At 46.5% G+C, this 24919-nt stretch overlaps 1 protein-coding gene across 6 annotated transcripts in view; it reads right to left on the bottom strand.

Moving 5' to 3' along the window:
- Positions 1–24919, bottom strand: part of LOC138545302 (FRAS1-related extracellular matrix protein 1-like) — a 1530918-nt gene that overhangs the window by 1059963 nt on the left and 446036 nt on the right. For all 6 annotated transcript variants that reach the window (XM_069642060.1, XM_069642059.1, XM_069642062.1 and 3 more), the window contains 2 exons: positions 16617–16784; positions 14812–15020 (listed from right to left, as the gene is read on the bottom strand). In XM_069642060.1, the coding sequence (XP_069498161.1) occupies positions 14812–15020; positions 16617–16784 (377 nt within the window). The remainder of the gene's footprint in view (positions 1–14811; positions 15021–16616; positions 16785–24919) is intronic.

The raw sequence follows: 24919 nt of genomic DNA, 5'->3' as shown, positions 1-24919 counted from the left end.
AGAAGGTGCGTACTATTGGTGACCTCACTGCACCCAATCAAGTGTCCACGGTAAGATCTTTCCTCAGCATGGCTGGGTACTGTGCTTGGTATTTGCCTGGGTATGCCGCAATGCCAGAACCACTGAGACACTTGTTGAAGAAGGAAGAACCGTTCAAATGATCAGAAGAATGTGGACAAGCATTTGACCGCATCAAAGCCGAGCTGGCTAATGCGAGACAGCTGGTGCATTTCCACCAGCAGTGGGATACTGAAATGGTTTTTGACACCAGTCCAGTGGGCCTATGAGCCATTCTAGCCCAGAGAGAGCCAAAGGGATTCTCAGTGAGTCACAACGTAGCTTATGCCAGCAGGGCACTATTGGATACTGAAAAGGCATATTCCCAAGTGGAGAAGGAAAGCTTAGCAGCAGTGTGGGCCTGTGAGCGTTTCCACTATTTTATCATCAGGAAAACACTGGTGACGAACCACCAAGCCCTGCTGTCTCTATTTGGGAATCCGAGAACAATGATGACGCCTGCATTGCGAGGTGGGGGATCAGACTCCAAGAGTACTAATATACCATCATACACATGCAATGAGGAGGAGACAACCCGGGAGATTACATCTCACATCACACAGGGTTGAGACGCCAGATATCGAAAGAAAGGGGATGTAGAATATGTTAGATACATCACCATAAATGCTCTTCCACTGGCAGCTATCTAGAAGCATACGCACAGGCATCAAAGGAAGATCCATCAATGAACATGGCGATTGAACTGACCAGGAGCAACAAGCGGAGAGACTGCAAGAAGAGAATGCAACATTACCCGGACGCAGACAGGAGTGAAATGGCGAGATTTGAAAAAATAAGCACAGCGTTGGCAGTATTAGACCAACATATACTGCTAAGAGGATGTCGACTCATAGTGCCAAGATCGCTGTGGAAGGAGATGGTTTGTGTGGCCCATAAAGGATACAGGGGAATTCAAAACATCAAGAAACAGCTTTGACTACATGTGTGGTTCCCTTTCATGTTGGGGAGGTTGTGCGGCAATGTCTACCTTGTCAATGCATGGTAATAAATGACCCCCGTTACCACTGCAAGAGACTGCCATACTAGAGAGTGTGTGGCACAGGATTGCCATGTTTTTTTATGGGCCAGCGGGATCAGGTGACCATCCACTGTTGATGATCGATGAGTTCTCGTTATTCCCCATCGTTAAATGGACCAAGACAACAGCATTTGCACAGGTGTCAGGGGTTGTTGATGAAGTATTCAGCGAGTGGGTCACCCCCCCCCCCAAAACACTGGGAAGATAGACAATGGTCCCCACTTTAATGGCCACGAATTCACTAGATTTGCAAAACACAGGGGTTTTCCCCACCAGAAAATCACATCGCTATGGCCACAGGTCAATGGCATGGTGGACAGATTTATTTCATCCATCAAGAGAACCATGCAGAAAGCATACATTTAAGGGATGAACACTAGACAGGTGTTATGTAGGATATTGAGGCACTAAAGGGACATCCCCCCATGAGGCTATGGAAAACCACCAAGCTAGCTCATGGTGGCTTATCGGGCAAGGACACGGTTGCCCAGGATGGAAACTGAGCCAAATAGGACAGTCGAGGAGATCAAAGAAAGTGATGCCAGAGTGGAGCAACAAGCGAAAGGATGGACTGATTGGAAGAGGGGAGCGAGAGAGAAGGGGTTCAAGGAGGGTGATAAGGTATTAGTGATGCAGAGGGTGCAGAAGAAAAAAGGTGCAAGATTTGAGTGAGATAAAGGGGACCATGCTGACTGCCCAGAATGAGAGGTAGGAAGTGACCAGGAATGGGTTCTTTTTCAAACATTTCATGTGTGAGAAGTATTAATAGAGAACCGCATATAGGGGAGGCCCTGTAAGGAACCCATGGTGGCAACAGTACAGCCAGACAGTGATCAGAGTTCAAGAGTGTTTTTTAAACTGTATAATGGGTGAGGAAAAACACCTAATCTAACCCTAAATCTAACCCTAAATCTAAGATGGGAGCAAGCTACGACCATCAAATAATAAGGCAGTCCTAGTGGCATCTTCTCAAATAAAAAAGGGCCTATACTAAAAAAAAACTATTGCCAAATCTTACAACTAATTTACAAAATAGTGTGAGATAATGTTCTCAAGAAAAGAAAGAAGTTTTCACAAAATGGTACGTCAGGATGGTATGGCTGGGTCTCCCTTCCCCGCGTTTTTAGCACGGGACAAGGCAGGACCTTTGAGCACAGCACACTCCTGGGCCTCGCCAGCACGAGGTAACAATTCTTTTCAACAATGCCAGAACCTTCCGGGGCCAAGTCTCTTTTCTTGCAAAAGCCTCTTGCCTTAGAAGGCCGGCTGTACCAAAACAATAAACAAACAATCATTTCACCTTGGGCGACCACCCCTCCCCCTCTTTAGATCCCCCTCAGCCGGGCTCCGATCCTTCTTGCAACATCAGCCTCCCTCAATCGGGTTCACTACGGCCTTCAACTCAAAAACGTATTGCTTGAAAATCTCAGTAACCTTTGTACCAACTATCCATTATGGACAGCCCTCAGCCCTCACACTTGTCAGTTCACAATTCTCAATTCGCAGGCATCCCTCTGTCGGGTTCACATTTGCCACAGTTCACAAAAACTCTTGTGTGTCAAGGACGTTTGAGTGTATGAGGGGTGTTGCTCAACCCTTCTAGGACCACTTTGACACTATACACTAGTTTCTCCTAAGGCCTCTTGGTCTTCATAGTTTCACCATAAACATAACCCCAAAAAGGCTTCAATCGGAGTCTTTCGAATGAGCACCCTGCGACGCCTCACCACTCTGCTTCTGAACCTTTATCTTGGGTTTCTTTTAAGTTCAATTACAGGGATTCTTTGTTCAAACAAGGTTGCCCCCTGCAACCATGGGCCCAGCACAGTTTGGTTTCACTATCTGTCTTCTCTGACTCACTGGCTGCGCTGAACTGTTGGAGTCACTTGTCGCGGAAGTCAAGGATGGCATCACAGTGGCAAGCACTTCCCCCCCGCTTTTATCATCAGCGCGGGAGGGCCCAGTGTGCGTTGACACCTGTCACACCACATGCCAGCTGGACTTCCCAGTCTTATGATTCGCCGGTCTGAGGTGAAAAGGGCAAGGATAATTCCCTACTCGTCGTCCCTCCAGGTATCTCTGCTTTTCTCCTCTGTTTGAACTGCTGGTCTGGAACGGCTGTTTACTTGTGCGTTTGGCCTTGCTCGAAGTGTGCTTTCATACTCCGCCTTTTATCCCTGTGGGGAAGGGAAAGCGCCATCAGGTGTGCATAGTTTTTGTCAATTCCTGACTCTGCCTGTCCCTTGTGTTGGGACATGTCAGGTAAACAGATCAGGTGTTAGTCCGTTGTCTGTCACGGTGTAGAAAAAAATGTGTTGGAAAGGGGGGCTAGAATTTCAGAATATCCTTTGGGGTAGGATGGGGAAAAGGTGGTATAGGGAAGGGGGTACCGCATCCCACCTGTCAGTGTCCCACTTCCACTCCCCGAGGGCCCCTCATCAGGTGATCCTCCCACACCGGTCCAACCCCAGGAACTGGATCCAATAGCAATGGCTGTGTCTTAGCCACCTGGATGACAGATCCCCAGGGACTAGTGGGTGAGACACCTTCAGGTTTCTCACAGCCCCCAATCAAGACGTCCAGGAGCCGAGAGTGGGGAAGTTGATGACAGTCGCATGTTGGTGCCAAGGCGGAGAGGAGAGGGACAAGAAATCGAGATGGAGAACAGAGGACGACCACAGAGAATTATCAACAGACCAAAGTGACTGATTGAAGAAATGAGACGGAAATAAGTGCAGGGGAGGTATTGTGGGTACGTGGGCCCTTTAAGATGTGAGCCTACATCAAGCGGCATTTGATGAGAATGGAAGGGGAGGCAAGAAGTAGGTGGAGGCAGACAAATTTAAACTATGTTCTATACAGTCCTGTCTCTGTGTGGTACTTTTGTATAGGGCACAAAGGTGCAACATTATCAACTATTGTTGACATTATTGACTGGCGTAAAAGTGAATATTACTTGGGATTATTGTCCTTCCCGATTTTATGCGCATTACCTTCTGCTGGCAACCAAAAGACAGGGCAGATACATTTCTTGCAATAAGTTCCACTTCCCATAGTAAACCGCAATATTATTGAATATCTGTACTCAAAAGCACATATTGCCAAGCCTGATTCACTCTAGGCCCAGTTTTCACTTTAAGAAAATATTTTATAATGAATAATAAGAAATACATATCAATATGCTAATTTTACAAAACTGGCCCATGGAAGTAGGAGCTTAATCGGGGATTAGCAAGCAATAGCAAGAACAAGTGACAACAGTTGTATAGCAGTAGCAAGTGAATGTTACAAAAGTCGTTTTTCATAGACATTGTACGCACACATGTTCAAGTTCTTTGCATGTATTAGGGAGTTTTTAGCACCTGGTCTGACTAGCGAAGTCAATCTTATCTTAAAAATACACCACACACTACCAAACTTTTGCAAATTAAACATTTAAAAGTGCAGGTGCAAGCAATGATGTAGGATAATGTTGTTTAGACAATACAGTGTGGGAAACGGAAACTATGCTGGTGATTGGTGGCACACAGACTTTCCAGATGATATTAAAAGTAATATGCCAAGTGTTATCATAGTGGAATTCTCCTCTGTACTTTCACATGCGCTGGGACGATGAATGGTGAACTTAATGAAGCTTATTTGTATCTAGAGTTTCTAGAAAGAGTAGTGTGATTTAGCCACAGAAACCAATCAGGGCATCATACTGGAAGCAATGGAGTTAGAAAGTACTCACATAAATATGAACCAATCTCTAAAATAACAGCAGTTTTTGAATGGTGACCAATGTTCTTGGAGTAGGCATCATAATTACCATTTCCCCAAAAGGTTTTGTGAACTTCCTTACTTGAGAAAGCTGCTGAGGAGGTTTAATATATATATATATATATATATATATATATATATATATATATATATATATATATATATATAGGATACATTACTCACCGTAATCGTATTTCTGATGCTTGTATCTGCTTAGATTCACATGCTGTGCATAGGCCGACATCTAGTGGAAGCTGCGGAGTATTACAGTTTGTTTTTCGAAACTTGAAAATGGGCGTCGACACAGGCGTGCCAGTAATACTATCCCTAGTGTGACGTCCACTGTACCCAAGATCCCTCACGCGTCTAGGATCCTCAGATTGTATTTTTTCTGACATGAGGAAGCATGAGGAGTAGCGCGAGTACAGATAATCCAAGCAGATAGACAGAAAGGTAAGACTACAAGCAATCATGCGCCTTCTCTCGGAGGGGAGGAAGGGTGGGTCGCATGTGAATCTAAGCAGATACAAGCATCAGAAATACGATTACGGTGAGTAATGTATCCCTTCTGAGGCTTGTGGAATCTGCTTAGATCACATGCTGTGCATAGATTAGCGAGCAGTACCAGAAGAAGGAGGTGGGATGTGAGAAGGGTCATGAGCAAACAGGTGTCTTAGAACCGCTTGTCCCACTTGTGTATCTGTCTTGGAATGAGTGTCAATGCAGTAATGCTGAGTAAAAGTGTGAATAGAGCTCCAAGTAGCTGCTTTGCAAATGGTGTCGAGGGGAACATTTGCAATGAAAGCCAGAGTGGCTCCAATGCCTCTAGTAGAATGGGCCCTTGGCGTAACAGGCAGAGTTTTTTCAGAAAGAGTAACACAGCTGTATACAGTTGATAATCCACTTCGAGATCGCGCCTTTAGAGACGCGATCCCCCTCTCTGCCTGTAGCTACGGAGACAAACAGTTGATCTGTTTTCCTTAGCGGTCTGGTTTTATTTACATAGTAGAGGACTGCCCTACGCACATCAAGGGTGTGTAGTTTCACCTCAGCTGAGCTTTGCGGGTTTTGGAAGAAAGCCGGAAGCTCGATGGACTGGTTTACATGGAACTTAGATATAAATTTAGGTGAGAACCTAGGGTGTGTGCGTAAAACCAGTGTGTCCTTGTGGATAGTAAAGAAAGGATCCTGCACTGACATAGCCTGAATTTCACTGACCCTTCTTATAGAGGTAATGGCTACTAAGAAGGCCGTTTTATAAGTCAGGTGTTTGAGACTACTTTTATGCATGGGTTCGAAAGGGGGGCCCATGAGCTTAGCTAGCACCACATTGAGGTCCCATCCTGGCGGTGGGTTCGAAATAGGAGGGTGAAATCTCTTTACTCCTTCCATGAAGGCTTTAACTACTGGTACTTTCCACCACGATACTTTGTTATGGGATGTGGTGTAAGCCGAGAGGGCTGCCAGGTGTACTTTCAGAGAGTTAAAAACCAAACCTGCGTCCAGCAGGTGGAGCATGTATGTTACAACGTTGGAAGGAGTGCAATCAACTGGGTTGATTTGTTTATTCTGGCACCAAATAACGAATCTCTTCCACTTGTCAAAGTAACAGTGCCTTGTGTTTGGTTTCCTGGATTCTTTTAGGATGTCCATACACCTTTGTGGTAAATTGAGATGCCCAAACTCTATGACCTCAGGAGCCATGCTGCCAGGTTCATTGAGTTGGGTTCTTGGTGCACTGTTTGACCTTGTTGCTGGGACAGTAGGTTGTACCAGGCTGGGAGTTTGATGGGCTCGCACACCGCCATCCTGCGTAGGTGTGGAAACCATGGTTGTCTCGCCCACATGGGAGCAACTAGGATGAGCGTCATCGATTCCTTGTTCATCTTGTACACCACCTTCCTGATGAGAGGAGTTGGTGGAAAAGCGTACGCAAACATCCCTGACCAGTTCATCCACAGGGCGTTCCCTTGGGAGTCTGGCTGGGGGAACCTGGATGCAAATCCTGGGCATTGTTTGTTTCCGCTTGTGGCGAATAGGTCTATAGTGGGGAAACCCCACTGAGAGAAGAGATCTTCTACGATATCTCTGTGAAGGACCCATTCGTGTTCTTCTGGGAGGGAGTCTCTGCTTAGGGCATCCGCTAGGGAATTTAGCTCCCCTGGAACATGTTGTGATGACAGGAAGATGTTCCGTCTGAGTGCCCATATCCAGATTTTCTGGGCAAGCTTGGACAGATTTGGCGAACGAGTCCCTCCTTGTTTGTTCAGATAGAACATGGCTGTCGTGCTGTCCGTCTGGATCTGCACCGACAAGTTTAGCAGATGGGGCTCGAACGCCTGAAGCGCTCGGAATACTGCCAGAAGCTCTAGCAGGTTGATGTGGTTCTTGGCTACTGAGTGAGACCAGAGACCCTGAGCTGTGTGGTGGAGATGGTGAGCTCCCCACCCAGTCAGGCATGCATCTGTAGTCACCACTGCCTGTACTTCGGGATCGTAAAAGGGTTTTCCCCCTGCGAGATTCTCTCTTGTCCACCAGTGTAAGCTCTGTACGAGTGTTGGCGAAACGACCACTAGATCGTCCCACTGACCACTTGCCTGAGACCACTGTTTCGCCAACCATTCCTGCATGGGACGCATGCGCAGATGCGCGTGGGGGACCAGGTAAATGCATGACGCCATCATGCCCAGTAACCGCATTGCTTTGCGTACCGTTATTTGTTGACCTGACTGATAATGTGGAATTTGCAGTAGTATATTCCGAATTCTCTCTTCCGAAGGGAAGGTCAACCCTTTCTGAGTATCTAGGATTGCTCCTAGGAACTGTTTTGAGGTGCTTGGCACCAGACTTGACTTCTTCTCGTTGATAGAGAAGCCTAATTCGTGGAGGAGGTCGATAGTCCTCTGAATGTTTGACCTGCAAATTCCTGGGGTTTCCCCCGTTATGAGCCAGTCGTCCAGATAAGGGTATACAGGGATTGCCTCCCTGCGTAGGTGTGCAGCTGCCACCGCCAGTACCTTGGTGAATACCCTTGGTGCTGAAGCTATCCCGAAGGGCAGTACCTTGAATTGGTAGTGGCGACTGTCCACCTTGAAGCGCAAGTATTTTCTGTGCGCTGGGAGCATGGAAATATGAAAATAGGCATCTTTCATATCCAAGGTTGCCATGTAATCCCCCTTTTTTAGGAGGGGGATTACCTCTTGTAGCGTGGTCATACGGAATTTTTGGGGCTTGACATACTTGTTGGCAGGCCGTAAGTCCAATACTGGGCGCATTGTCAAATCTTTCTTTGGCACAAGGAAGTAAGTTGAATAGATACCCTTGTTTACCTGGTGTCCTGGGACGGGTTCTATCGCGTCCTTTTCTAGCAGAATGGCGATCTCCTCGAGAAGGATCTTCTGATGTTCTAAGGAGTGTATTCTTTGTCGTGGAGGGTGGTTCCGGGGACGCTGCAGTAATTCTATACAATATCCTGCGGACACTGTTGACAGCACCCATCTGTCTGAGGTGATCCCTTCCCAAGCCTGGGTGAAGTTGGAAATGCGTCCCCCTACTGGGGTTGCGTGAGAAGGGACCCTGAACTGAGCGTCACTGCTTTGGCGGAGGCGTGCCACCTCCCTTGTTGGGGCTGCCTCTGCCTCTTCCACGACCTCTCTTGTTACCTTTACTGTAACTTTGGGTAGACTGCTGGTTGTTGTTCCATTGTGTACCCTGTCCTTGGGCGTAGTTGCCTCTATGTGAATTTTGGCCGCGTGGGCGACGAAAATTATTGTTCCCCCTCTGGTTCGGGGGTTTGTTGGTAAGCTGGCCAAGGGATTTGAGAGTCTCGTACTCGTCCTTGGCATTTTTAAGTGCGTCTTCGACCGCTTTCCCAAACAATAGATCTGGTTCCACCGGCTTGTCTATTAATGACGCCTGTGTTTCTGTCTTGAACCCCGACTGCCGTAACCACGCATGTCTCTTGATAACAGTACCTTCTGCTATCAATCTTCCTGCGTTGTCTGCAGCGTCGAAAGTTGCTTTTAAAATGCAACCAGACACGGCTCTCCCTTCTGCCGAGATCCGAGCCAACTGGCCCTTTAACGGTTCAGGAGCAGAGGCTATGAGCGCCGCGACCTCTTCCTATTGATGGCAGTTGTAACTTGCCAACAGGGTGGTGGAGTTAGCAATCCTTGCTTGGTAGGCGGACGTTGAGGCTACCTTCCTGCCAAACCCGTACAGTCTTTTGCTCTCCTTGTCGGGAGGAGCTTCCGACGACGATAAGGGTGTCCCAGCCCTCTTCCGAGTGTTGGTAACCACTAGGGAGTCTGGTTTAAGATGACCTCTTATATAAAGAGGGTCAGACTGGGCTGCCCGAAAAAGTTTTTCGACTCTGGGGTTGACGGCTCTGGTGAGGTTAGGATTCACCAGGGATGGATCGATTCTACGTTGGATGGATTTAAGGATAGGGATGGTCTGAGCGATCGGCCTCCTCTCTCCCACCAACTCTTCTGCGAAGTCCCTTTCCTCCTGTACACCGTGGGTGTCGATGTGAAAATGTTCTGCTGCGCGAGCAAGAACTTCATTAAGGAGGGGCTGGTTATCAACTGGCGAGTCGGTAACTGGGGCTTCGCTTTCTACCGGGGAATCTACTCTGTAAATTTCCTCATCTTCTACCTCCTCCAGGTCCTCATCCTCCGCATAGTATTCAGACCCGGTTCGTTCCTCCATAATTGAAAACTCCTGGTCCCCTTCAGGGAAAGGTTGTCCTTGGTATCTGGGGTGTGGAGTAGAGTATGGAGTAGAGTAAGGCTGCACCTCGAAGGGGTCAGGTCTTTCGACCCGGGCCTTTTTACTTAGGGGGATAGGATCAGAGGAGCCTGAGGGTGTGGCCCCTTGAGGGTCATACGAAAGGAAATGTTCTGGGTTTTTGTCATAAAAATCCGCTAAGGAAGACATTCTTGACATGACCCTGTCTATGTCCTCACTGGACCATTCTTTGGAACAGGGTATGGCTTTAGTAGGCAACTTAGAGGACTTATCAAGGGTACCCTTGCTGGATGTTGCTGTCCCAGTAGATGTATGTTTATCTGTCTGCTTGGGGTGGAAGGATGATCTTACAGGAGTGGAAGGCTGAGCTTTCCGCTGTTTCCCTCCCTCCCCGTGCGTGGAAAAATGTTTTCCCTGCCCCTTAGAGGCCCCAGAGACTTTCGACGCCTGGCGCCGAGGGTCGGGAGAGGTATTCTGTTTGGAGCGTGGGGCCTCGCTGGTGTGAACTGCGCTCTCGGTCTCTTGGAGCGCGGCCTGGGGGTGGAAGTCGTCTTCGTCTTCCGACGATGGAACTTCCGTTAATATAGGGAGCGAGGCACTCTTGGCAAGAGTGGATGATTGCCTTGCGTCATGAGGCGATCTCGATCGAGAGCGCCCAGAGGACACCGAGTCGGACCGTTCTATCCGTGCCTCTTTCCGAGAAGTCGACGTCGTCGAGGTTCGGTTGGACTTAGTGTGCTTAGTGTGTGTAGGTGTAGCGCTTGCGTCGCCGGGGGTCTTCCCCATAGCCGCCCTGCCGGACAACCTTCCGAGGTCGGGGACCTGCGCTCGGCAGTCTTTCGACGCCGTAATGCCCTCGCCGTCCGAAAGTACGGCGTCGCTGCCATCGCTGAAGGCGCCCTCCGCTGCCATGGCTGCCTGCCTGGCGTGGTGGGCCCAACGCTTTGTCGAACGGTCCTTAAGTGTTTTAGGTTTAAACCTACTACACGCTCTGCAGTTCGCTTCGGTGTGGTCCCTCGGCAAGCAGAGATTGCACGTGGCGTGCCTGTCGACCCAAGGGTATTTGCGATTGCACTTGGGGCAGAATTGGAAAGGGGTACCCTCCATACGCACCTTGAGGCAGCGGGCTGATAAGTGTAGGAAATATATATGTACCTATATACCAAGAGTGAAGAGTATGTACCACCCCCCACTCTCCCTACTTGCCGGGCCGAGGCCAGCGGCCTACTAGGCCCGGGCCGAGGCCAGCGGCCTTCCGAGGCCCAGATCCGTCGTGCAGCAGCCGACGGTCGATGTCTTCTCCAGCCGTCGTCGAGATCGATGGTCGACGTTGGGGTGGGGAAGGATGTCAATAAATAATTATAAATTGCAATATAATAGCAAAAGTATGGCTAAGGCCAGGGGACTCCGCAAGATGCTTCCGACCAGTATGGCGGAAAAAAACAATCTGAGGATCCTAGACGCGTGAGGGATCTTGGGTACAGTGGACGTCACACTAGGGATAGTATTACTGGCACGCCTGTGTCGACGCCCATTTTCAAGTTTCGAAAAACAAACTGTAATACTCCGCAGCTTCCACTAGATGTCGGCCTATGCACAGCATGTGATCTAAGCAGATTCCACAAGCCTCAGAAATATATATATATACAGATACATGGAGTGCCTGAATTTGCATAATATAAAAGCCCATTATTGCAGCACTTAGAAGGCCCTGCATTAAGAGCTACATTGAAATGTAATATATCTATTATTACTGTGGCATTAAGCCCCCGTTTCAAGGGCTGGAACGGGGTTGGGGGGTAATGTCCTGTCAGCCTGGGTTGATGGCCTGAGCAAAGCGAGGGCCATTAACGAGGGCTCAGGGCCGTTACCCTCTCTTCCAGCACTTGGAACGGGGTCTTAAGGCCATTAGCACCCGGGCTACAAAAGCCGTATCCCAAGGTGCAAAAAAAATAAAAATAAAAATAAAGATTATGTTCAATCATTGAACGGGACGCCTTGCACGTCCCATTCAATGACTGAAAACACTGTCTTGAGATGATTACCATGGAAAGGGAAGGTGGGGCTCCGTACGGAGACCCTCTTTCCTTTTCATGGTGGTCTGCGGGAGCCAAGGGGAAGGAGCGGCTGTGGCAGTGCCGCCACCGCCGAAATAAGTAAGTAGGGTGGTTGGGAAAATAAAATTAAAAAAGGGGATGGGGAGGCAATTGTGGCAGGGGGAGCTGGCTATCAGGTGGCATGGAACGCAGGCTTTCATCGCTGATTCAAGCCTGCGTTCCTAGCCACCTGATTGGCTGGTTCCCCCTGCCAGGGTGCTAATGGTCAAAAATGTATCTATAATACCGTCGGGATAATGGGTTTCTCTGATGAATTCTTGATGAATTCTTGACTATGGCCCCTTAACTTGTAATTATTTATTTTACAGACAAAATAATGGCTATGAGAAAACAATATCCATTTATTATGCTTCTGTCAACTAGGCCCAGATTATATTGGTACCAGAACTAAGTAAAATCATATTAGTGAATAACTATTTCTGTCATAAAACAAAGTTTTATCTGCAAGCCTCTGGCACATCGATGGGGTCCTCAATGGCCACACCATATGCTAATCTCTTTATGTTCTACTTAGAGTCAACCCATGTACTTACAGACACAAGATGGCAAACAAACATAATAACCTGGAAAAGGTATATAGTTAACATTTTGTGCATCTGGTGAGGAGAACGATCAGAATTGGATGTCTTTTTAGAGTTCCTGAACTCAATTAATGGATGCATAACATTTACAATGGAAGTAGGGAAACCGAAATTACACTTTCTGGATGTGGAACTAGAATTGAGAGGGCATGGGCTAATAACAATTATATTCCATAAGACCACTGATGTAAACAATTCATTGCACTATTTAAGTCATCATCCGCAACATCTGAAAAATAATGTACAATACGGTACATTTTTACGACTTAAGAGGATTGTATCATCAGAAGAAACATTGATAGAAGAGAACCAGAACATGTCCAAATAATACAGCAAGAAGGGATACCCAAGGGAAGTTATAGAAAAAGGAAGGGAGAAAGTGAGTACCCTAAACAGGAAGGATCTCCTAGTCCCTAAAAACAAGTCCAAAGACATACCATTCCTATATGCACTAAAATTTTCCAGACAAGGTCACCATATTACCAGACGCTTAAAGAAGAAATGATGACTCATTGAAATGGATCATCAGCTTCAAACATTATTCCTGAAACCGCCGATCATTGCTTACAAAAAAGGTCAGAACCTTAAGGACCAATTGATCAAGGCAGAGCGAGCACAAATTGATAATTAAAAGAAATTTAAGAAGAAGAAGACAGGCACATTTCCGTGCCTGAACTTTGAACGATTGCAACAATGTAATGAGAGGAAGCTACATAAGACACACAAGGAATGGGAACAAAATTAGACTGAATGATTTTGTGAACTGCAACACTAAATCAGTTGTCTACGGATTGAGTTGCTCCTGTGGAATATTTTATATCAGGCAGACAGTTAGGAAAGCTAAGGAGCGATGGAATGAGCACAAAAGCAGCATTCAAACAAACATCGTGCGTGACATTTTGCAGAAAATAGGCACACAGTAGCCCAATTAAAGGTAACCATTTTAGACGCGGTAAATACATCACCAAGGGGTGACACCTCTGTTATTGGACTAACTGAGAATATAAGGTTGCAATGAAATAGAGCATTAGCTTTAGACATCTCAGAGGTTTTTCATCAAATGGCAACAGCCACATTACATTGGTATTCTTTAGAAATAGGTAATTTTAACTTCAAACATCAGAACCAGTGTGATGCACACTGCACAACAAAAGCAGCAGAGATATAAAATATATTAGAAGATATTCTAAGTGCATGCTATTCCAGAACACATTTTGCAACACACCATCAATCAATCAATCAATCAATCAGTCGATTCCTTTATTTCAACTGCCATAAAAGGTAAACAACACAAAATAAAACAACTATAATCTTAAACATCAATGATCTTAAGACAGTGTATAATAAAAGTCCTTAGCCAGCAGCTTTCCCAAGCACACAGACAGGCTAAAAATGTATCTAAACAATAACATTCTCTTATTAAAAACAGATCTTAAAAAGGATGAAACTGCTGAAACAGATGTAGACGAGGTGCCACTTTTTAAAGCTCGAAGGGCAGACAACATTGTGGGTGAGTCTGACTCCAAACCGGGATGAGCCAACGCACCCTTGCAATGTGCCCGACAGAAAAAGAAGAGATGCGCCTCATCTTCATGCCCTCTGCCACAGAAAGGACATACAATTGTGAAAAGAGATCCATTCTTCCATTTGGTGGACAAGTAAGCCAATGGCAGTGTGCCCAATTGGAACTTTGCTAACCAATACAACATATGAACTTAGAAATGTAGGTAAAAGTGAAACTGAATAGCGAGAATGGTATACCTTTTTGCAGATTACATTTTGATTACCTTCTATGAAGAGACATTTGATTTTTTGACAATTCTTCACTAAAGGATTGTTTTACCTGAAGGGGTATAGTTTCATGTGTCAGGTTTGTGTTTTTTCACAGGCCCCTGCTGGGGAAGAGATGGTAGTTGTGAGTCTGATCGGTGCCTCTTGCTGCAACTATCTCTAGTCTTCTAAAGTCCATGGAGCCGGCTGCTGCTTCAAAATCCCACTGCTCAGGTAGGGTGAGAAACCTTTTGGGATCCCTGAAGTCCCTTTGATTAATGACGCACATACCACTGAAGGGGGCGTTGGCCTTTTGGGATGAATCGGCATACAAGACACACTTCCACCTCTGCAGTTCTGCATGATGGGCTTCCCGTTCAATACCACCAGCATTTAATGCTGCAGGTGGCATTCTTTTATTTACCCAAACTGGGTATCTCACACACTAAGCATCCAATCCAGTGCCCCACACCCTCTTTCGGTGGGGAGGTAGGAATTCTTCCAGCATAGTTTTTTTCTGAAAGCATTTAACAGGCAGCAGAGTGCACTGCAGCGGTTGCTCATACAGCTCACCCTCGCTGCCTGCATTGTCCATTAAAAAATATAATGATCATAATGATAAACATCAATGTCCTTTTTAATATTACTATTTTTGTAGAAAATGTTAATTGATTATAAAGATTTTAAAAAATCAGCTCAGGAAATGAAAAAATATCCAGAAACTGAATATAAATACCTGATTTTAAAAGAGTGCAAATCGCCAAGAGTGAACATGTCCCCATCTTGAAGGATAACTCCTTGTAATTCAATGTTTCCATGCTGAGGTCCTTTTTTCAACTGCACTCTGATGTCATCATTCTTTGTGTCCCTATCGGTCACCATTAGGTTCTCCCCGGTGATGTAGGCGCTCGCACCTTCCTCAGTCCTAATGGGATTGGTGAAGATCTGAAAGCGATTCATTCACATTAATCAAGGCCACAGCACACAGACACAAACTGATGTAACTACATAGCGCTAGATAGCACCGCCTGCAACTCATGCATCCTACATACAACTTGCAGATTGTGGAAACAAGTACATGCTCAACATGTACACGTTAATGTTCAATCAGGATATCTCATCAAAAGCAACATAAGCTACTATTAAGTTCACTCATGTCGTATTAGCCTTTTAATGCCTTGGCTATCAGATGTTGCAGAAATTACTGAAAATAAGATAACACCATTGTCATGGCAAGAGAAGATAGGGGAGCGAGCGATGTGAGTAGGTACACGAGGCCTGTGGCAGACCCACCCATGGCCATTCCCAGCACTACCTGCCACACCCAGCCCGCAGCAGTCTGCGTCTAGCCCTCTTCTTTATGAGCAGCTTTTTCAAATGAAATGTTTTTGTTGCAGAACTCCTGGTGCAAAATAACGACCATAACCAAATACACCTTACCCCCACTTCATTTATAAGGAACTTGTGTGTCCTTGTATTTGCTCCATCCTTCTGAGAAACACGCATTGGCAACGCCAACAGTTTTACTCTTGTCTAGGCATGGACAATCAGCCCAGGAACTAGCAAAATGTAGCCTTTTATGGCCGCTGCCTTCAAAATGCAGATCCCATACCCACACAAAAGCCACAACTGTTGGCTTTAGTTAAGCTTGTTTGAAAATACTGCTTCCGTTTGTTAGTTGCAAAGGAGTTGGTTTGTCTTTCTTACATCCAATACTGTCCACCTGTTGCCCACACTATGTGGAATATTTTGGGGGTCATTTTGAGAGGTTCTGACGGTCGTGATTTACTGCCATAGTCAAGCAGGCATGCTGCTAGTAAATTGCCATCCATCCCATGTCTGTGCATTTACTGTACCAATCATTGGCAGAGCAGAAAGTCTGCTCCCGCCGCCTCCAGCAGGTCCATGATGCAAACAGGCCTGCATTTCTGCCCGCATAGAATGGTCATGTGGGCGGCAATGCTGGAATTCCTATGGTTCCCTCCTTCTTCTTAAACCTGCAAACAGCACACAGAATCCACAGGGATTCATGCTTTCACATCAACCATGCATGCATGTTCACACACCCACCATGCATGCAAACGCACCCACCATGCATATACAAGATAGGTGGCGTTTGGTACAGAGTCTAAAAAGGCACAGAAACCGCCCAGGACAGCCTGGATGAATGTGTCTCTCTTGCACCCATTGCCAGAAAAAAAGAAATTACACTTAGAAAGCCACAGAGATATGTTAGTGGCTGTAGTCCTCACTGGCCATCTTGAGGCACATGTTAAATGACCATCCCGTCTCCAAGAAGGATTTACACTGCTTGGATACTGTGACAAGCAACTGTGGAAGGAATTCATGCACAATGCGTATTGGATGACGATCTTCGATGTTTTCACAAAGAGTAGGTGTTCACCATATTGTGAGCTATTGAATCTCAGGTGTGGTCTATGTGCACATGAACGGGGGATCCATCTATTTGAAAATTAAAAACTGAAGGCTTGGCTTTGGGGGGAAAAGTAGGTAAATGGATTGATTTTTTTAAATAAATACCTCGGGTGCTTTGTCATCCACAGGCATGACCGTGATGTTAAAAACCAGACCTGTGACCTCTCCTCCTTGTTGATCGCTTACAGAAAATTCAAACTGTACGTCCAGCACCTCCGGCCCAATATCCTCTTGAGGTGGCATGTATGCCACTTTCAGATGGGTTACAGCATGCTGGAAAACACAGATGATGGACAGGTTAAATCCTCATTTTGTATGCAGTCAGTATTCTCGATTTCAAAATCGCTTTGTACCATCTTATTAGGTGAACATGAAAAAAATAATAATGTTGGAAGGATACAATGGAAAATGTATTAAACTATGTAAGTTTGATTTACATGAAAATTGCAAACGTTTATTACATGAATCATATGTATCTGGATGCATTTAATTTAGTTAGCATTCATTAGATATCTGAACAATTACCTGCTAAGTATTTAATTAGTTAGCATTCATTAGATATCTGAACAATTACCTGCTAAGTATTTGTCAAATCCCTCATCTCTGCACTACATACTATGGGGGTGACCATTCACAGACACGTCTTTAAAAAAACATTTGCAGTGGTGTTATTTTTTTGCGGGCTGAAAACATTGTTAACACGATTATTCAAGCTAGGCCCCCTGGAAACTCAGTAAACAGTAGAGGTGGAGGAGCCAAAGAATTAATGAGTAGAGCCGAACCAGAGTCAATACAAGGGGCCTGGCTTGGCTCCAAGAGCCAAATGCGAACCAAGCCAGCAAAAGATGAATTCCTTGCCACCCGCTTTCCCATCCTCAAACAGAAAATCCATACCAGTCATAATTTCTCCTCACCCCCTACAATAAAAATATACCTGGCTTCCTCCTCCCTTCCTCCTACAACAAAATCCCAGAACTGTTGTGCTGCCTCCCTACCCCCCATATCAGGAAAACTATAATTGGCATCCCAACTCTGAAGATGCAGCACAGTGAAATTAAATGATTTGTCCAGGATCACATACTTTCTCTAAGATGAGATTCGTTCCCAGTCTGCCGTTTGGTCACTTGACCACACATCTTCTCATCTCTAGTGGATATGAATGGGTGTTCATATACAGGTTTAAGTAGCTAAAATAATACCCCGTTTCATAAGAGAGGACTTAAAAATAAAATACACAAATCACAATATAAACCAACCTAACAATTAAAGAGCACCTTATGTTATGCAAAAGTGATTCGAATTTTATATTTCCCATCCTGAAAGGAACTCTACGCATATCAAAATGCAAAGTAATGTTGGTATAAATAACATATTTATTTTTATTTATTGCCTTTATGTAACACCCAAACCCGGAGTTATCACAGCGTTTGTACAGTTAGTCATGTTTGTTAAACAATCATGAGTTCACACGTTTTCCGAAAGTCAAGTAAGAAAGCTCCTTCTCTGATGTTGGGAGGGAGTTCCAAAGGGAGGACACTGCAACACAGAAGCTAACACCTCCTGCTCTTTTACTGATGAATCTAGGGGTGGAGTGAGTGAGGCTGGCGGAGGATCGTAAAGGACGCAGGTGGGGTTTCTGGGTAATTGTAGTGTTAAGGTAGAGGGAGGGCTCTTTGTAGATGCATCTATGTGCAATGGTCAGAGTCTTGAATTCAATGCAGCCTTTGATGGGTAGCCAGTGGACGTTGCATCTGGTAGCTGAGATGTCATCAGCACATCGTAAACCCAAGACAGCGCGAAGGGCTTTTGTTTTGGAGCAGTTGTAGTTTGGCAAAGTTTTTCTTAGAGGTGCTCATGAGAAGTTCATTGCAGTAGTCCAGTTTATGGTTTATGATAGCTCGTGCCAGTGTGAGGCAGTTCTCAGGGGAGAGGAATTGTCTCCTCAGAGAGATGAGTTTGGCAGTGTGGGCTGTGGAGGAGGCCAAGGCATTGATATGATTGATCGAGAGAGCTCAGCATCTAGATGGATTTCTAATGTTTTTGACATGTTTCGAGACTGGTATGTGATGGTGGATGGGTTGATTCGAGCTTTGGCGGGTTTCGGGTGTCAGGTGGATTTCTTCTTTGGCTGCAAGCTGCGATAGTGCGTATGGAGGAGTGGTGTGGGAAATGGGGCTTTTCGGTGTCTGTGGATGAAATTGTGAGTATGGTTTTCTCAAGGAGAAGAGTGCAGCAAGGGTTGCACTTAGTTTTGAAAGGTAAGAGGGTGAAAAGCGTGGAAGAGTTTCGGTACTTAGGGGTGATCTTCCTCTCTACGTCCCCTCCAGCTTATCCAGAGTAGGGCTGCAAGACTTACGCTTGTCCTCAAGCCCAGGCAACGCATCTCTCCAGCCCTAAAATCTCTTCACTGGCTCCCGGTTGCTTCAAGGATCAAATTCAAATCCCTCTGCATCATCCATAAGGCTGTCTGGGTTCGGGGACCAGGCGTTCTACAACTGGCTCTCACAAAATACTCTCCCTTCAGACCTCTTCACAACTCTCTGCATGTCAAGCGCTTCTCTAAACAGCGAGTTGGTGGCTGATCACTTTCCTCGACTGGCTTCCTCCTCTGGAACAGCCTTCCCTTCCTCTCCATATTCAGCCAGATCTCCTCAAATTTCAGAAGCACCTTAAGACTTTCCTTTTCACCGGTCCTTCCCCCGCTAAACCACACAGTTGCTGTGATTGGTGACCAGGGCCCTTATGCATCCTTCTGGGGCCTGCCCCCCCATTGCCTTTAGCTTCTGCCTAACCCCAACACTTTCATTTGGCGCACAATGGCCTGTGCTGTCTCACAGGCCTGCACTTATTTTATTGGCAGTTTACCACTCTTACCAAGTGATCTCTGCCAGCCACTTAACAGCTGCTTCCTACTTGATCCCTAGCACTTCTCTCTGTGGAACTCTAGACAGACTTGCTAGGTCAAACATGTTATCCCCCTGTTCCATTAGGACCTAACAACACTCCCTCACCCCCCACTCCCACCTCCAATTTATGTATGGCATACTGTAATATTGATTTAGAACATCCAGCCATGGCCAATAACAACATTTATTCCTATTCCTCTTTGACAGACAGAACTGAGATGAGGAAGAGGACTGGAGTAATGAAGATTACTGGAACAGGAAAGCAAACACTGCATTCTTGTGTTTGGACAAAGTTAACAGGTGTTTGGACAACACACCTGAACAGAGCGAGAGACTCACTTCTCTTGAAGTGGTCAAGGCGCCGGAGGAAAGAAAGCTGCAGACCGGAGATGAGTAGCTGCCGAGAGCGTTATCCAGGGAAGTCAGGCAGAGGAAGGTTTGGCGCAAGCAGGCTGCAGTGAGAACGGTGTGACATGGGGGACGCTCAAGCCGCCAATGGAGACTGCTAAACCCAGAGAAGGAGATTGGGACAGCGGGGCACTTCAGGGAGAATGCTGCGTATCATTAACAAATCAAGAGAGCACAAACAATGGAGCAGGGACATCAAGTACTGCTCAGAAAGGGTTGCTAACCCAGTGTATGAAAATTAGAATTAATTGGATGCAAGAGAAAGTAATTAATGGTGAGAACTGTAATCAGGAATTTGCACCCAAATATTGAATCGCCTGAAGCAGCCCAGGCAAGAGAGCAAACCAGACATTGACGGAAAAGGGGAAAAGTACCCTGCATGTGCACTGTTGAACTGAATGTAAAAAAGCCCTAGCAGGAGAGTAAACCAGGCATTGGAGGAAAAGGGGAAAGATCCCCACAAATGAACGGAAGGTGAACATTTTAAAAGGGAAGAACCATACCCCTTTGGAGTGTGAACTTTGTTAAACTGTGAAACTGAAGGAAACTCAGGGACTGGGCCATCCCCCTTGGGAGTGTGGAGTATATTACAGTTACATTGAAAAACCAGAGAAATCTTGTGGACGGGAAGGACCCTTTCTGATGGAACATTATTGGTTTTCTTTTCTACACTTTAAGAACTGTGTTTGGAATTCTGGAAAGAAGCTGCAGGTGTTCAGCTAAAAGAGATCCCCATGTTCACATTATATTGAGTTTAGTGTGTGAGGGTCAGCTCAGGATTTGGGACACAGGACAGAGAACCCTTTTTGATTTGGATATTCTGACACAGACGCGTGTTTTGTTGAGGCAGGGAAACCCCTCCTAGAATGTGGGATAGGTAGGACATCCCCAAACCCTATTATTGGTTTAATAAAAGTCTTCAAACAACAAGAAAGATGCCCCTGTGCCATAGTTTTAATCTTGATCCCCTACACCTCCCACTGCCTCAATCGCAAACTGGGTAGTGCATGGAGATGCCATTGCCTCTTCTTATAGCCTTGGGGGCAGAGGAGTAAAAGAAAATGTCCTTGCACGCTTGTATAGTACAGGAAAATATCCCAGGCAAACCCTCTTGCCCACCAAACACTGTAGTACATCATCTATTTCACCTTCGTGTTAGGAGAGAAAAATGGTGCATAAGTGAAAGATCAGTGAGCAAGTAAAGCGACACTACAGCCTATGGTGTGCACATTATAAATGACCAATATTTGTATGATCTTTGGAGTAAAAAATGTAATTTGGTAAACTATACATATGTATGGCTTTCTGTGTAGTGAATAATTACCAGACTCCCTTCTAAATCATGCCAATTTTGTTGGCCTAAGGAAATAGGACATATTTAAATGGAATGATTAGCTCAGCATTGGGTAGGTGTGGAAACCAGGTTTTATGGTTGCACAGTTTTCAATTTTGCAAGTTTATGACTACATTTGCTCCTATTGCATCTTTAGTTTTGCACCAACATGTCGGCACGTGATGAAGAAACTACTCTGTGCAATTAGATGATTGCATGCAATTCTTATAACTGTCACAGTGTGGCAGTATCACTTTACTTTACAAATGTAACAACGGATGTGGTGAAGCTTGGCTCAGCTCCAGTTGGGCTCTTCCTGCATAAAGGCACTCAAGCCGAGCCGAACCAAAGTCAAGCATTTGGCTCTAACCAAGCTCGAGTCGACTCAGGTGCCCATACCTCTAGTAATCACCATCAGTGCCTTGGGCAAGATCTGTTCCTGAATATCTTACATTGTATGACACCTCAAAAGAAAACCATTGGTTTGGTGACTCACTCTAAAAGCAGATACATTTATGCATCGTACTGTGCATATAGAAATGCCAGTGGATGCACTTTCACCTTTAGTTCTGGTCTGGGCAAATTCAGCTGGCACCCAGAGGATTTAGTGATGAGAAGTCTATAGACTGTATCAAGAACACTCCATGAGATGTTGAGTGTCCCATTCTTAAGAGTCACATTCACATAAATGGTGAGTGCTGTGGCATCATTTTCCCCAGTTGTAGTTCACATCCCTCTCGCTGTGAATGTTAATATGTCATGAAAGGTTGATTGCACCTGGACTCAAAGAAAATATCCCACTATAGGTCTAATTCTTGAAAAAATGCTAATATCTTTTTCTCTGGAGCAATACATCGGAAGAATGCATCTAACTGTTCATGGGTGAGTAGAGATGGTTGCATGTCTGCGTCCTGGGAAATTAGACAATGGCCCTCATTAGGACCCTGGCGCTAAGTGTTTAACGGCGCCGTAAAAAGCTCAGGCGCCGTTAAACACTTAGCGCCTTACTGCGAGGTCCCTTTGCGTGACCCGACTTGAACGGCTGGTCTAGACCAGCCGTTAAAGTAGGGACCCGCAAAGGGACCTTGGTGCTAAGTACGGTACCGCAATTTGCGGTACCGTACTTAGCGCCTTCCCCAGTCCCATTGAGCCCTATGGGGCAAAAATGGGAATGGGGAAGGGCCAATGTTCAATGGGGAATTACCGCCCTGCCAACCTTGGAATGGGGTGGTAATTCCCCATTGAACATCGGCGGACCTGTTACGATACCGGCACCAACCATGGTGCTAATAGCGCCATGGTTTAGCGCCAGTATCGTAACGAGGGCCAATCTCTGTAAAGAGTCTCCTTTCAGAAAGAAAAGTATGAGCTTCCGGGCAACATTTTCTTTACAACACAATTGTGAAGGTGCAGATCGAGCGGTGCACTGGGGGGCGCAAGTACAAGCTCCGAAAAGTATTTTAGCAAGGCCTTAGGCCTGGGTGGTTATGTGGTGGTCATGAGGGTACCACACATCCGAGAGCTAGTAGGGAGGGGGGTGATGCAGAAAACATGTGCAGAGGGATAGGGTCAGAGGGCATTTGGGTCAGTACACTTATTAGTAGGTAGAAGAGCAGGTAGGTGGGCTTTAGTTTTATTATGTAGGTTGAACTGTATTACGTAGTATTGTTAGTTTCTGCACGGAGCAAGAGGACGGCTATACTGGGGCCGGTTAGTGTTGAAAACTGCAGAGTAACATGATTTAGCAAAAAGCCACAGTATGCGTTTAATTGAATTTTATCTTCAGTGCTGGGCAAAGGAGCTCATGGAGTGAAGTTCGGAATGGAGAGAATGCCAAACGAGGTCCAATTAATTGTGGCGAAGGAGTATTATTCTCATGGGTATGAGGTTTCTCTCTAGACAGCACGTGCCTTCCCAGACAAAACACTAATGAACACACAGTGATCATGAAGGACACAATTGACCCCCCATTGACTCCCCATTGACCAGCAGGCCATTTTTATAAGGAATTAAAATGTGTGGTAGAATGAATAAATAGAAGAAATTCATTTCTAGCAGCAGGGCCACACACACCTCTTTTCATTTAGCTGTCCATCGTGAGAAGATAATTAGAACGTTGGGCCCAAAGTTGGCCACATGTATCAACAGGAGAGGTACAGAGTGAGCAGGTGTTGGAGGCCAGGGACAATCAGGAGAAGGGGATGGTGTATTCCAAGGGATGCAACAAAGTTTTCCCCTGGCCGTTTCCCACTCATAATGCCATTAGTCTGGTTTCAGTGAGATGCTGATGCCTGCGCAGTCTCAGACATAGTTATCCAATTATCATCAAGCATTTTATCACCTGGTGCTATGAAGGAAGCCAGCTAATCGAAATGCTAAGTTTTGTGCTGACCAGCAGAGTATGTTGCCATGTTGCCATCAACTGGCGAGATCTTTTGCGGGGTGAGGGGGTGAAAATTCCAATTAGCGGGTCGATTCATAGAAATAATGTGCGCCGAAAATTCCCGCGCAGATGTGCCAAAACGTGCGAATCGCAGTAAAAGTGCGAGAATCGCAGTGCAAGTGCGAAAATCGCAGGGAAACCAGCGCACATCGATTCATGGAAGTCCGTGCGCAAGAAAAACATTGGATGTGCGCTAAAAATGTGCACCGCGCACGCCGGCGCACAGGTCATCCAACAGCGTGCGCCACGGCCACTGCGAAATCGCACATAGCGCGGCGCACATCACAAAAGTAGGCGGAACACGGGGCGTAACACTCGGAATGGGGAACAACGTGTGAAAATATGGGCGTCACGGGGGAAGTACAGGAGGCAAGTGCGCGTAACGCCCACACGCTCGCCTACAACCCGTATTCACGGAATTGAATAGGGCAAACCAGCGCACGGTCAAGAGGCGCACAGGGCCAAACAAGTACGCCACAAGAAAGCATGCGGTAGCGCCCCTGCGACTGAAAAAAATGTGCGCCAAAATGCGCGCTAACAAAAAGCACCCATATACAGCCATGATGAATGAGCCATACAGTGGTCCTTTAGGACAAATGAGGTGCAAAGGGGTACCGACAAACACGGACACCCGCTGTGTGAAAAATAGCGTGTGCGTGTGTTCCTGGGTGCGCGGGAAGTTCCACACACGATTGGCCTGGGTATGTGTACTTCGGAGTGCGCGGGAAGTTCCACACGCGATAGGCCTGGGTACGTGTACTTCGGGATGCGCGGGAAGATTCACACGCGATTGGCCTGGGTACGTGTATTCCAAGGTGCGTGGGAAGATTCACACGCGATTTCAGCAGGGTACGTGTATTTCGGTGGTGCCGGGGAATGCTACACGTGAATTGGCCATGTGAGTCCTCCCAGGTGTTCCCTCCACACCCTCCACAGCCCCTGCAGGCAGCCCACACCACAGGGGACTACCCTGCACCCCTGCTCATGTCCCACAGGCAACCCATCCACCATGGCCATGCCCACCAGCCAACCCACATGTCACCTTGCACTACTGATCACCAACACATTTCTCCCATCACCCCCACCCCCAGCCACCAGGGGCACCCTCCACCAGGCCCCCACTCATGTCTCCCTGCACCCCCACCCCCCAGCCACCAGGGGCACCCTCCACCAGGCCCCCACACATGTCCCCCTGCACCCCCACCCCCCAGCCACCAGGGGCAGCCTCCACCAGGCCCCCACTCATGTCTCCCACCCCCCCACCCCCTAGCAGTGCAGGGGCAGCCTCCACCAGGCCCCCACTCATGTCCCCCTGCTC

This window comes from Ambystoma mexicanum, chromosome 1q (assembly GCF_040938575.1).
Source record: "Ambystoma mexicanum isolate Mex_15411 chromosome 1q, UKY_AmexF1_1, whole genome shotgun sequence".
NCBI classification, from domain to species: Eukaryota; Metazoa; Chordata; class Amphibia; order Caudata; family Ambystomatidae; genus Ambystoma; species Ambystoma mexicanum.
This window is presented reverse-complemented; position numbering and strand designations above follow the sequence as displayed.